This window comes from Prionailurus viverrinus, chromosome C2 (assembly GCF_022837055.1).
Source record: "Prionailurus viverrinus isolate Anna chromosome C2, UM_Priviv_1.0, whole genome shotgun sequence".
Taxonomy (NCBI): Eukaryota; Metazoa; Chordata; class Mammalia; order Carnivora; family Felidae; genus Prionailurus; species Prionailurus viverrinus.
In genome coordinates this window covers 8,839,128-8,853,041 of record NC_062569.1, presented here as the reverse complement: position 1 = coordinate 8,853,041, position 13,914 = coordinate 8,839,128, and the positions used below count along the sequence as shown (strand labels likewise).

The window sequence follows — 13,914 nt, the reverse complement described above, 5'->3', positions numbered from 1 at the left end:
CATTTTCTTCTTCTTCTCGCCCGGACTTCTTCAACTTGAGGAATCAATATGTTCCAGCTGCCATCGTATCTCCGGGCCTCAGTGCTGCTCAACCGCAAATCAAAGCTAACTGGTGCTTCCGGAAGAGCATAGAAGAATGCCTCCATTGCGGTCAGTCTGCGTGTGCCCCAGGACCATTCAGGCTTAGTATAGCATCTCTGTCCCTCTCCAGAGAGCCTGAGTTCATGGGAGTCTGGGCCAAATCTAGATGAGCAAGTCTTGGTGACTGGGGCTGCCTCATCGGTAAGTCCCGTCTCTTCCCCGAAGATGCCCCAGAGTAGGTTCTAGCTGGAACCCCTCACCCCTCCGTGACCAGCAGATCCACTCACAGGAATCAGGGATACCTCCGGATTTCCTTCCAGTCATTGCCCTGCTTATTAGTCCTGGTCAGAAGGGACCTCCCTTGCTTTCACTGAGGAACATAAAGTTTTTAAGTGGACTCCAGGGAAGGCATGGAGGCCACGAGGCTACGGAAAGCTGCGCGAGAATTACTCCATTTTACCCCAGATGCGCTCAGCATCATGGAAGGCATATGAGCATAGGGGCCCGGATGCAGCATGGCGTGTGTTAATACAGTCTTGCTGTAATGTGAATGTGGGAGGCCAGACCCTGGCGGCAGCTCAAGAAGTTTCTGGAGAGGCCCCCAACGAGCACTGCAACGCCAGATAGAGCCTGGGGGAGGAACTGCCAGGCCCCATTACACCTTCCGGAAGTTCTTCCCCGGATTCCATCCTGGCGCCTGATAACAAGTGGAGAGAGCCCGTCTCCATATGCGTTTGGTAAAAATGGCTTTGAAGTAACCTAAAAACCTCAGCTGAGAGAAGACAAAGCATATGTTAAGAGAACTAAATAAAGGGGCTCCGTGTATGGGTTTATTTTTGAAATTTCAACTCTTTGAAGTAGAGTTGTCATAGCTCCCTGCCTGTTTCGACTTGTGTTGGTGAGATCTGAAGGCCGCAGAATGAAGACAGTCCTCCCCTGTGTGAAGCGTGTGTCTGTAATAACAAGCACCGGGGAGCACCTGGCCTGGCTCACTGTTGCCTGTTTCGTCTCCAGGTTTTTTCTAGTTTCTCAGTGTTGCCTGGGCCTGTCTGGAGGCCTCTCTGGTTAGAAAACTAAAGCTAACTTGGCTTCGCTTCGCCACACGCATGCAGGATCACCGAAGACACAGGCATATGTCATTGTACCCTCATAAACAACCCCCACGGTCTGCCCATGCCTGACTCGGCTGCAGCCACATCAAGTCCCCATTCCCCAAACCGTTTCTAATAGAGAAGCTGGTCCTGGAGCATTTTATGAGCTTCACGAGGACGATGCTGTGAGTCACGTTTATGAGCACGAATTCACGATACACCACAGCGATCGAAAATCAAAGTTCTTATTCGCACATTTGTTATGACCTTGGATAAAGAATGCGGGCGCCAGGCCTGGCTTTGCCCCTCAGAGGCCACTGTGACCCTGGGCCAGCCACTGTCCTCTCGTCACAGCCTCACCTGCAAACTGAGGGGGCTGGCCAAATTCAGTGTCCTGCCATTATGGGGGACAGTGGGACATTTTTTTTGTCAGTTTGCCTTTGGGAAGCTGAATTCCAGAAAGGAGCCAACCCCAGTTCTGTCCTTTACGGTGTATGTAAAGCCACTACCTTACAGTTCGTGAGCCCGCTGGGGAACGTGAAGGTTGATTCTGTAGGACGCATGCGTCTCCTTTCGGTGTTTTGGTTATTCCCAATGATGCGTGAGTGCTGATTGACACACGCCGTGTTCAAGTGACCGTAGCCAGTTGAATAAGTCGCGTATTTGCCCGAAGTACATGATCAGTTTTTTATATATCCTCAATCAAACAGAAGTGGAGGGATAGTCCTCCCAGGTGGATCTTAATTCTAAGTTCAAACTTCCAACTTTTTTCTGACCTTTTTCTTAAACACCCCATGTTTTGAATGATCCTGTCTACCATGCGAACTGCACATATTTAGTATAATTCCAATTTTCATTTTGATTGACTTTAGCCGCACAGCTACCAGTCGGATGTCTCAGTGTGAGATAATGATAGGCACTCCATATTCAGCCGATGCATTTTTATCGTAAAGAGGAGGAATGTGAGGCAGGCATGACTCTGTTCGCAGGAAAGGGACGTTCTGAAATAATGACATCCACTCATAGACTCTTAGAGGTCCAGGAACCTCTGCTGTAGTACGTTATTAGAAAATAAAATTGAGTTTGTTTGTTTTGGCTTCTGGGAACTCACTGAGTGCTAGTAATGAAAATAGTGATTGCAGGAAGAAGTATTGTGTTTACACCCTTTGCCAGGCTCCTCTTACATGATTTATTAAAGAGTCCCTGCCCTTTCTTGACTTCTCTAATCACGGACATGAGAAGCTCTCCAACAGTTGCTGAACCAGAAACTCACTGCCATAATGGACAAGTGTCACTTCTACGTCATTGAGATTTTTCGGTGTGCACGGAACATTCTGTGTTTTGATAGCACAGAAGAGGATAGGTAGGATGGCTTTTGAGCAGACCCACAATTTGGTTTTCAACAAAGTTTTAAGTACCGAGAAAATAGAAGGTACAAGGCCACAATGGTAGGCACAAGGGAATGTTTCAAAAATAAGGTTGGTTCCCATCTTAATTTATAACCTTCAGTGGCCTGAGAGGAGCCCACACTCTGGGAGAAAGGAGTGATTCACTCCTAAGGATCATTTCAAAGCTACTGGAAGTCCTAATTTACCAGCTTGACTAATTATAGAAAATTGGTATCACAGGACAAAATAATTTAGCAAGGTAAATTAAAACTCGTATCTTCTCAAAAATCATCCAGACTTTACTGATCTGTCATTTTGAAAGCCCAGTCAGACCTATACACCAAATAATGCATGAATGCATTCCCTGTTTTTTCATTTCCCTGTGGAAGGACATCTTCGTTCCTTTCGCTTTTTAGTGACTGTGAATAAAGCTGCTATAGACTTTTGCAGACAGGCTCGTGTGCGAACGTAAGTTTTCAGTGTACTTGGGTGAGTACCTAAGAGTGCAATTGCTGGGCCGTATGGTAAGACTGTGTTTAATTTTATAAGAAAGCGGCTCACTGTCCTCCAGAGTGCTGGAATTTTGCATTCCAACCAGCAACGGATGAGAGTTTCTGCTACTCTGCTTCCCGGCCAGCGTTTGCCGTTGTTAGTTTTATGAATTTTAGCCATTCTGATAGGTACGTAGCGGCATGGCACTGCAGTTTTAGTTTGTATTTCTCTGATGAAAAATGGTATTGAGTATCTTTTCACGTGCTCATTTGCCACCCATAATACTTTCTTTGGTCAAATGTCTGTTCAGATTGTTGGTTGTTCTGTTGAATTTTAAGAGTTCTTTATGTGTTCTAGATAAACGCCATTTATCAGATATGTGATTTGCATTTGTTTCTCCCAGTCTGTGCCGATCTTACTCCCTTATCGATGTTTTACCAAGAGCCAAGTTTTTAATATTGGTAAAATCCAATTTGTCGGTTTTTTTCTTTCAGGGGTTGTGCTTTTGTATTGTATCTAAAAATTCATCAACAAAGCTAAGGTCACATAGATTCTTACATTGTCTCCTAGAAGTTTTATAGTTTTAGATTTTACACATTCAGATCCACGATTCACTTTGAGTTATGTTTTTTTTTAATTTTTTTTTTTAATGTTTATGTATTTTTGAGACAGAGAGAGACACAGCATGAGCAGGGAATGGGCAGAGAGAGAGGGAGACACAGAATGTGAAGCAGGCTCCAGGCTCTGAGCTGTCAGCACAGAGCCCGACGCGGGGCTCGAACTCACGAACTGTGAGATCGTGACCTGAGCCGAAGTCGGTCGCTTAACCGACTGAGCCACCCAGGCGCCCCGAGTTATGTTTTATTTAAGGTGTAAGATACGTGTCTAGGTTCATGTTTGGTTTTTTTTGTTTTTTGTGTTTTTTTGCATATGGGCATCCTTTGTTGTAGCACTGTTTGTTCAAAAGGCTGTCTTCCCCCCATTCAGTTACCTTGTCACATTTGTCAAAATGTTGATAGTATTTGTGTGTGACTGTGTTTGGGCTAACAATTCTATTTGATTGATCTGTATATCTGCCAATACCATACCGTCATGGTTACCGTAGCTATATAGTAAATCTTAAAACTGTATAGTGTGGTTCCTCCAACTTTATTCTCCTTTTTTCAAAATTGTTTTAGCTATTCTAGTTCCTTTGCCCTTCCATACAAATTAGGATCCGCTGTTCTTGTATCTACGTAAAATGCTTCTGGGATTTTGATAGGAAATGCATTAGACCTAAATTTGGGGAGAATTAATATCTTTATTGAGTCTTCCAATTCATGAACATAGTATATCCATTTGTTTAGGTGTTTTTTCTTTCATCAGCATTTTGTAGTTTTTAGCATACAGATCCTGATATATTTTGTTGGATTAATACCTTTGGAATTTGTCAGAACTTGTTTTGTAACTCAACATATGACATATCTTGAAAACTTCCCATGTACCCTTGAAAAGAATATATATTCTGAAGTTGTTAGATGAATTTTCTACATATGTCAATTAGGTCAGGTTTGCTAATCTTGTGTAAAACTTCTGTGTCCTTCTGATGTTTGTATGCATGTTACTGAGAGAGATTGAAAAGTAATCCCACCATAATTTTGGTGTCTAATTCTCCCTTTGGTTTCATCATTTTTTTAAAATTTATTTTTAGACTGTTATTAAGTACGTTTAGAATTTAGACTTGGTAGGGGCACTTGGGTGGCTCAGTCAGTTGGGCTTCCGACTTCAGCTCAGGTTATGATCTTATGATTTATGAGTTCAAGCCCAGTGTTGGGCTCTGTGCTAACAGCTCAGAGCCTGGAGCCTGCTTCAGATTCTGGTCTCCCTCTCTCTCAGCCCCTCTTCCGCTTACCTCTGTCCCTATCTGCCTCAAAAATAACATTAAAAAATTAAAAAAAAATTTAGTCTTGGTATATATTACTGGTCAATTGATCTTCTATAAATACAAAATGTCTCTCTTTATCTTTAGTTACAATTATTGGCTTCCAATGTACCTTGTCTGATAGTAGCTACCCCAGCTTTGTCTGGTTACTGTTTATGTGGCATCTGTTTTCATTCTTTAACCTTCATTTGGTCTGTGCCCTTATATTTAAAAAGGTATGTTTGGGGGCACCTGGGTAGCTCAGTCAGTTAAACGTCTGGCTCCTGATTTCAGCTCAGATTATGATCCCAGAGATCATGGGATCAAGGCCTGTGTCAGGCTCTGCACTGACAGTGCAGAGTCTGCTTGGGATTCTCTCTCTCCCTCTCTCTGTGCCCCTCCCCTGCTTGTGCACACACACTCTCTCTCAAAGTAAATAAGTAAACATTTAAAAGGGGGAAAAAAGAAAAGATATGTTTCTTGTAAGCAGCATGTAGTTGTGTTGTATTTTACTTTGTTTATATCTAGTCTCAAAATTTTAGTCTTTTACTTGTAGTACATTTATTAAATGCACACTTAAGGTAGGTATTGGTAACATTTGGATTTACATCTACCACATTACCTTTGGTTTCTCCTCCTTTTTGTCTTCCCTCTTTTGAGTTTTGGTTTGTCTTACTCTTCTTCTGGTTTCTTAACATGAAAGCTTGGATTATTAACTTAAACTTTTCTTCTTTTTTAATGTATTTAGTACTGTAAATTTATCTTCAAGCACTGCTCTAGCAGAATGCCACAGATTTTGAAATATTGTATAGTCAATTTTTAAGTTAAAATATTTTCTGATTTTCCCTGGGGTGTCCTCTTTGATCTTTGGATGATTTAGGAGTAAGTTGTTTAATTTCCAAGGGATGTGAGATATCCCTGTTACCTTTATTGACTTATAGTTTATGATTACAAATATAATATATATGGTTTCAGTTCTTTTATATTAGTTAAGATTTGTTTTATGGTCCAGAATATTATATACATTAGCAAATGTTCCTGATTTCTTGGGGAAAATGTATATATTCTGTTATTGATGGGTTTAGTGCTCCACAAATGCCAATGAGATCCAGTTAGTTGATGATGTGGTTCAACTCTTTTATGTCCTTGCTGATTTTTACCTACTCATTCTATCTATTACTATGAGAGTAGTTTTGAAACCTCCAACTACAGTTGCACATTTGTTTGTTTTTCCTTTCAGTTGTATCAGTTTTTGCTTTGTGAATTTTTTAATTTATTTTGAGTGAGGAAGAAAGCACATGTGCAAGTGTGAGTTGGGGGAAGGGCAGAGAGAGAGCAGAGAGAGAATGCCAAGCAGGCTCTGCATGCTGTCATCACAAAGCTCAATGTGGGGCTCAAACTCATGAACCATGAGCTCATGCTCTGAGCCGAAATTAAGAGTCAGATGCTTAACTGAATGAGCCACCTCAGTACCCCTGCTTTGTGTATGTTTAATTTCTATTGCTAAATGAGTACACACTTGTTATTCTATCTTTTTGATGACAAAACCTTTTTATCTTTGGTAATTTTTTTTTCATTCTGAAGTCTTCTTTGTCTGATATTAATATAGCTACTCTAGCTTTGTTTTGATTCATATTTGCATGATTTTCATCCTTTTACTTTTAACCAACCTATCTCTCTCTATTTGAGTTAAGATTCTTGTAAATAGTATTGTGTTGGGTCTTTTTTTTTTTTTTTTTTTTTTTTTTTGGTCATTGTACAAAAATTCTTATTTGCTGCATTTGGATCATTTACATTTAATGTAATTCTTGATATGATAGGATACAGTCTACCTTTTTACTTGATTTATACTTATCCCTTCTGTTTTCATTTTCTTGTTTTTTTTTTCTTCCTAACTTCTTTTAAGTTATTGAACATTTTTTAGTAGTACAGTTTGTCTGCTGTATTTTTTACTAAGTTTTTTTAGTTGTTGCTTTTGGGACTATGAAAGACTTTACTTTTCATAATCTATTTATAATCAGTATTTTACCACTTCAATTATAATATAGAAACATTACCACGTTATAGATTCCTCTACCCTTCCCCCTTTATGTTCCAATTTTCTTATATCTACATATGTTGAAAACCCTATCAGATAATATTGTATGTTTTGCTTTTCTGCCACCAAGTGTATTTTATTTTATTTATTTATTTTTTTTTTATTTTTTTTTCAACGTTTATTTTTGGGACAGAGAGAGACAGAGCATGAACGGGGGAGGGGCAGAGAGAGAGGGAGACACAGAATCGGAAACAGGCTCCAGGCTCTGAGCCATCAGCCCAGAGCCTGACGCGGGGCTCGAACTCACGGACCGCGAGATCGTGACCTGGCTGAAGTCGGACGCTTAACCGACTGCGCCACCCAGGCGCCCCAACCAAGTGTATTTTAAATAAAGGGAATAGTGTGTTTTACTTTTCTCAGATATTTACCATTTCTGTTGCTCTTCCTTTTTTTCCTAAGGTTCCAAGTTTCCTTCTGGTGTTATTTCCTTTCTCTCTGAAGAGTTCCCCCCACCCACCCTTTTTTTTAAATTTATTTATTTATTTGTTTTTAAGTAATCTCTACCTCCCATGTGGGGCTCAAACTCATGACTCTGAGATCAAGAGTCACATGCTCTTCCTAATGAGCCAGCCATGCACCCCTGAAGAGTTTCCTTTAGTGATTCTTTTAAAGAAATTCTGCTTCTATTAGTTTTCCTTCATTGGAGAATATCTTTATTTCACCTTAATTCCTGAATGATATTTTTGCTAGATGCAGAATTCTAGTTTGATACTTCTTTTCTTTTTGAGCACTTTAAAAATGTTGTGTCACTCTCTTCTGATCTCAGTGTGATGAGAAGTCCACCATAATTCAAATCCGTGTTCTCCTATAAGTAATGTATTATTTTCTGCCTGAGTTCACAGTTCTTTGTCCTCAACCAATTTGACCGTGGATGTTTTTGGATGGGGATTCTTTGGGGTTATCTTGTTTGAGAGTCTCTCACTTTTTTGAATCTGTAGATTTAGATGTTTCATCACACTTGGAACAGTTTTAGCTACAATTTCTTCAAATAATTTTCATCCATTCATGCTCTGCCCTCTTATTCCAGAACTCCAGTGGTACACACCTTTCGTTATTATCCCACAGATTCCTGAGACTCTGTCCATTTGTGTTTTCAAATGTTTTTCTGTCTCGTTGCTCAGATTGGACCATTTCTATTGATCTGTCTTCAAATTCACTGCCTCTTTCCGTTATGCTAATGAATCCATTTGGCATGGCTTTTAAAAATTTTGGGTTCTATTTTTCTAGATTTTCATTTGCTTATTTTTTATATCTTCTAATTTTTTTACATTCTATTCCAATACTGCTTTACTTTAATACTTGTTTTAAGAGTGTTACATTCTGCTTTAATATTTGTTTCAAGAGCATTAGTGATTACTTGTTTTAGCATTTTTATAACACGTTTAAGTCTTTGTCAGATAATTCCAATATCGGTGTCATCTTGTTACTTATTGTCTTTTGTTGTCTTTTCTCATGTGAGTTGAGATTTTCATGGTTATTTGTATGCTGAACAATTTTGGATTTTATCTTGGCTATTTTAAATATTATGAGACACTGTGTCTAGTTGGAACTCTATACAGAATGGTGATTATGATCAGGTTGAAGGCTGGGGTAGTAATTTCAATGCCAGGTTAGTTTCAAAGCATTTGCAATGCTCTTTGGACCCATCTTATGTGTCTGTCCTTTAGGAGTCCGTCTGGGATCTGGACAGCGGTTTATTAGCTCAGTTCCTTAAGTTTTTGGTATGCCATTTGGATCAGTTCCATGCATGCACAGGTTGAGGGTGAGCCTAGGAGTTTATAGACAATTTTATGGGATTTGTTTCTTGAGGTCTTCCTGATTCATTATTTCCCCAGTACTTTTCTGGTTCCTTGCATCTCCCATTCTCTGGCCATAAACTGCTCACTTCCACAACTGTCACGTTTAGGGGGAGAGGGGCCGCCTGGGGCTCCTGTCTCTGGCCGTTGTTGTTGCTGCCACTGCCACTGCAGAGTTTCCTGGGACCTGGGACAAGAGAACTGAGGGAAAGGAAAGGAAAAGAACCTGGAAGGTTTCATCTGCTCTCTGTGAGCGTCTGGGAGTTTCCTTTCCCACTTCTCAAGCCTGGCTTGCCCCAGAGCTCTCTCTTCTGCCCCACAGTGCTCACTTCCATGGTTTGGGTTTGCTGACTTCAATCCAGGCTGTCCTGGAGGGAAAGAAGTGGTAAACTCACCACCAGCTTAGTGGTGTTTTGAGTCCAGTGTCTTTCCCCAGTCTGCCTGCTGCTATTTACTTTTCAGTGTCCCAAATCACTGTGCTGTGCGTTTTATAGTTTGGGTTTTATAATTACATGTAGAGGGAGAGAAAGGGTGGCATGTGTTTTTCCCGTCTTACCCAGCCAGAACTAGAACCTCCGATTGATATTATTGAAAACCCTTATTTTCTAATTAACTCAGCTTTATATACAGGACAACTGATGTTGTTAGTAAGAGAGAGTTCAATGAAGTGGCCCAATCACATAGTTTTCAGTTAATTCTTTTGGATTTGTTTATGGCTGCATTTATGTCGGCTGCACATGATGCCATTTTGATCTTTGCCTTTGATCACCTAATTCTCACTGTAGTTTTCTATTTGCACCTTCTAACTCACCTCGTGAGCCTCGTGGGCAGAGGTAGTCTTGTAATTTCTTTGCAACTTGTGGGGCCTCTGCACACGGGCCCACAGTACAGATAAGGCAGCGATTCTGGATATAGTTCAACTGAGCTGTATGTGGCAACTTTGAGAAAAACCAGGTGGGAAGCCTCACTGAAGACCCCTTTAGTACAAGTTTATGCTTACTTCAGACAGAATTGAACTACAGCTGACGTTTTCAAATAGCAGCCTTTGAACGCATCAAGGTGGGTGTAATTTCAGAACAGATTTACATGCGGCTCTTTTAAGATGCAAACCTCTGCAGAAACCACACCTGATGCAACTGAGCTGGCTGCTGGTAGCTGGCATACCCAGCGGGTGGGAACGGATCTCCTTGGAGGTGCAAATTCATTCACACGTAATTTGGAGTCCGTGTTAAGGTCTAATTACCCCCGCGACCTTCCTGTCACCATGAGTGATTAAGAAATGTTTGACCTCTTCTTGAGAACTGGGGAGAGGATCATCCAGCGCTGGTCACTGTGATCAAGTGGAAAGACCAGGAGCACTTGAGCAGTGGGGGGCAGCGGAGGCCAGCCTGGTTCCAGCTTCATGGTGGGATTAGGATCAGGCTCCAGGTGTACCTCACCTCTGTTGTGGCCCCTTAATCTCGCCCAGCCTCCATTACCTCGTCTGTAAAGCATGCCATGTGCTTGCATTGCAAGGTGAATAAATAAAAAGAATAGATGAGAGAGTGGACGGGAGACGGCAGGGCCTTCTGAAAGGTAAAGCACCATGCAAGTGTTTATAAAATATTTTTAAATAACAATAGGACACAAACGTTGAATTAAGAGGAGCCAGTCTAATACTAGGATCGAGGTTCATTCCTGAAGCCTCTTCTTGTGTTGCACTCTTCTGGAGGGCTTTCAGAGGAGGTCTCTGGAAGCCTAGGTTGTGTGTGATTCGGCTCATAGGCACCAGAGAGTCAGAGATCCCCACATGTTTTTCCTGTTCTTCCCAGGACCATGGCAATGAACAAGGGCCCATTCCTTAGGGTACTTGGGAAGGGGTGTGTGCCCAGGTTTGGTTATTAGTACTTCCCCCTGCAGGCCCCCCAGATCTCCAGGCAACCAGAATTGTGATTCTTCTGTCCATATGAACAAGGTCGTGTTGGACTCAAGGTCCCAAGGAGTCCTGGCTCTAACAACTGGAAGAGTTCCTTCGTCATCACTTACTCTAAGTCGGAAGTTCAGGCTTCCAGAACACAAACACTCCTGAGGGACCCAATGGAAGGCACCCTACCCCGACCCGGCATGTCTCCAGCCCCGACAGACTCTGTCATGCTCACCCCCAGGTGCCACCACTGTCTGCCTCTAATGCCCCGCTCAGCAGTGCCCTGGGGGGTGGGGACTCAGGGCCTGCTCCCTAATGCCACCAGTAGCCTGAGACTCAGGGTGCCTATCCAGTGGGGCCTGAGTCAGGGATGGGCCGGCCAACCACTTTCTTCTCCCTCCCTCGAAGGTCACATCCAATGAGAAGCATCTGGAGAATCTCAAGGATGCAGGCAGCCTCCTGCGGGCTCTGGAGGGGCTGGCCGCCGCTGGCGGGTAAGTAGACCGAGGACCAGGACCCATACCTTCCAGCCTGTCATTGCCGGTGTGGGAGGGGCCGCCGTGCCATTGCACCTCCGCCCTGGGTATCCCCCACTGGCAGGTGGGGGGTGGGGGTGGGGAAATCAGCAGGGGGAGGGAGGAAAGGAGAATGTCTTAGCCCTGCCGGGGGGGGGGGGGGGGGGGGGAGGGAATATTCCCATCTATAGGGAAGAGAGCTGGGAAGGGACGCCCGGGGGGATGGGATGAACCTCGCGAGGAAGGCAGTCACCCCTTGTGCACAGGTGGCCTCCTCCACCTGTAAGAGTGGTGGAGTAAGGGCCACAGGGAGGGTTCATCCCACAATGACACCACACACACACACACACACACCCTGAACTTGGGAGGGGGGGGGGGCGTGCTTACGAGTTGTTCCTCTGATCTGAGCTGTTGATGCCAACTGACCAAAGAAGAACGACATGGGAATAAGAGGAAAGCTGCCCCCAGGCATCCATCCTTCATCGGGCCTGTGTTACCCGCTCACTGCGCGTGACTGTGCCAGAGCCTGGCGTGGGGTCCGGCCCTCGTCCCCAGAGCTGAGGGAGGTGGCCTGAGGTTGCGGGGGCCACAGTCCCCTGAGCTTCAGCCACTCTCCCGGGCCTGGGGAGAGGGATCCACCTCCTAGGGGGCACCCGGCCTTCACTAGGCACGCGAGACGGGGAACGGGTGCTGGCGTCCCCCGGTGGTTGGTTTTCACAACCACAGGGTTCTCTGAATTCTGCTTCCTGGTGTTCCGGGTTCGGTGTTAATTTGAAGAAAAATGCACAGCTGGGGTGTTGCCGAGAGGCGGTCTGTGGACAAGGGACGCCGTCTCCTAGACTACCCGGGTCCTGCTCTCAGGTTTAAGCCAAAGAGGGAAGCTGTGCGTGGTTTCTGTAGGGTGAGGGGGAAGGACCGGCTAGCTCGGCCGGGGGTGGGGAGCCTCCTTGCCCTGCTGGGACCCTGTGGCGTGAGACGTGGACAGTGACTCCCCGGGCTGGGCCGCAGGCCTCCTGCAAGACTGCTGTGAGGAGCACGTGGCATCTGTCCCCAGGGACCTGGCCTCGTGTGTCAGGAAGCCACTCCGAACAGACGTGTGCCACAGAGGGCCCGGGAGAGCCACCGGGTGGACAGGAGTTGAGCGGAGAGCCCCGAGAGCCTGTCCTCTCCAGTGCCTGCCTCTGCGGGACTCCTCATCCAGCAGGGGACTCCGCGCCTTTAGGCCAAGGCCAGCACAGCCTCAGAGCTGGACCCAAATTTGGACCAAATGTGCCAAAACACGGCTCAGTGCACCACGAAGCGAGTCGCCTCTTGTGTCCCGTTCCCCACCCCCACCCGCCCGGCACTCCGGCAACTGAAATGTCTACACCAGGCAGACCTCCATCTTGGGTTAGGGAGGTTGCTGCCACGAAGGTGTTTTATTTGGGCTTCGTCCAGATGGCCAACCAGAAAAGGCCTTCTCATGTTGACCAAGAACAAGTGGATGGCCGTGTTCCCGGTCCTGACGTGGCTCTGTCAGAGGTCGGTGTCCCCTCCTTGCCAGTCCCCGGGTCCCCCCCTGGGCTGCTCTGGTGGGCAGGGTGGACGGCAGGACTCTGCCAGACTGGCCTTGACTCGGCCGGGATCAGGCTGAGTTCAAACGCATTCTTGCCGTCCCTTGGGACGTTTGATGCGCGGAGCAGGAACGCGTGGCACCGTCCCCTGACCACAGCCCTCGGCCACGGCGACCCACCGCTCATGCAGCACGCCCGCCCCCGGTTATTTGGCAACAGCCCTATTTCTGTGTAGGCGAGGGTCTGCCACGAACTAGTTTTATCCTTCAGGGCAGTGCTACAGGTCATTCTTTTCCTCGCTAACCGTTGTTAAGGCGCGGGTTTAAATGTGTCTCATTCAACAGACTTGCCATTTTAAGCTCTGAACGGCACATCCACACGGATGAGGGTAAGAAACCCAAAGCCTCCCGGCTGATGGGCCAGGAAGTGGCAAAAAGGAGCGGGGAGAACCAGCGTCTGGAGCGGGTCTGGGATCTGGGCCCGGGCGCACGAGTCAGCTGCAGGCCGGCCGTGGGCAGGCCCGTTGCAGGATCCGAGCTAGGCAGGGTCGGGCTGCCGTCTGACTCGCCCCCACGGCTCCGTGTCCGTGCACGCGGCCTAAGTGGTTTGGATGGCGGGGCCGGGCGCTCAGGCCTGGCTTAGGGGTGCCGGCGCGGCCAGTTCCGAGCCCCTCTGGGACCGTGGGCTGAGGCCCCAGAGGCGGAGTATCCTGTTTCCGCTCAAAATGATGCACGAGGGCAGTTTTACGAACCAGCAGATACTCAGGTACGAGAGAGGCCAGCCCCTTTGGAAGAGGGGCTGTTTTCCCCCGGAGACGGCTAAGTGTTTCTACCTTGGTTTTTCCCACAGTTCGTCTGACAGTGTGGTGGCTTCGTTGGCCCTGGAAATCCTCCAGCTGTTGGACACCAGGTGAGAAGGCACTTAGCACCAGCCCTCGGCTACACACGCTGGCCACACCGCCACCCGTGGCTCTCTTTGGACCTAATAAAGTCAGCCGAACCCAGACCCTTGAGGCCGAGGTGTTCTCATGGACTCTGGGCCCTCGGACACCCTCTCAGAACGGAGCGGTTCCTCCATTCTTGTGGGATGCGTCTGGG

At 45.8% G+C, this 13,914-nt stretch overlaps 1 protein-coding gene across 3 annotated transcripts in view; it reads left to right on the top strand.

Moving 5' to 3' along the window:
• ULK4 (unc-51 like kinase 4) overlaps positions 1–13,877 on the top strand; it is a 582,128-nt gene extending 568,251 nt beyond the window's left edge. For all 3 annotated transcript variants that reach the window (XM_047874598.1, XM_047874600.1, XM_047874597.1), the window contains 2 exons: positions 11,158–11,243; positions 13,667–13,877. In XM_047874598.1, coding sequence (XP_047730554.1) covers positions 11,158–11,243; positions 13,667–13,730 — 150 coding nt within the window. In that variant the 3' untranslated portion in view covers positions 13,731–13,877. The remainder of the gene's footprint in view (positions 1–11,157; positions 11,244–13,666) is intronic.
• The last annotated feature ends 37 nt before the right edge of the window (positions 13,878–13,914 follow it).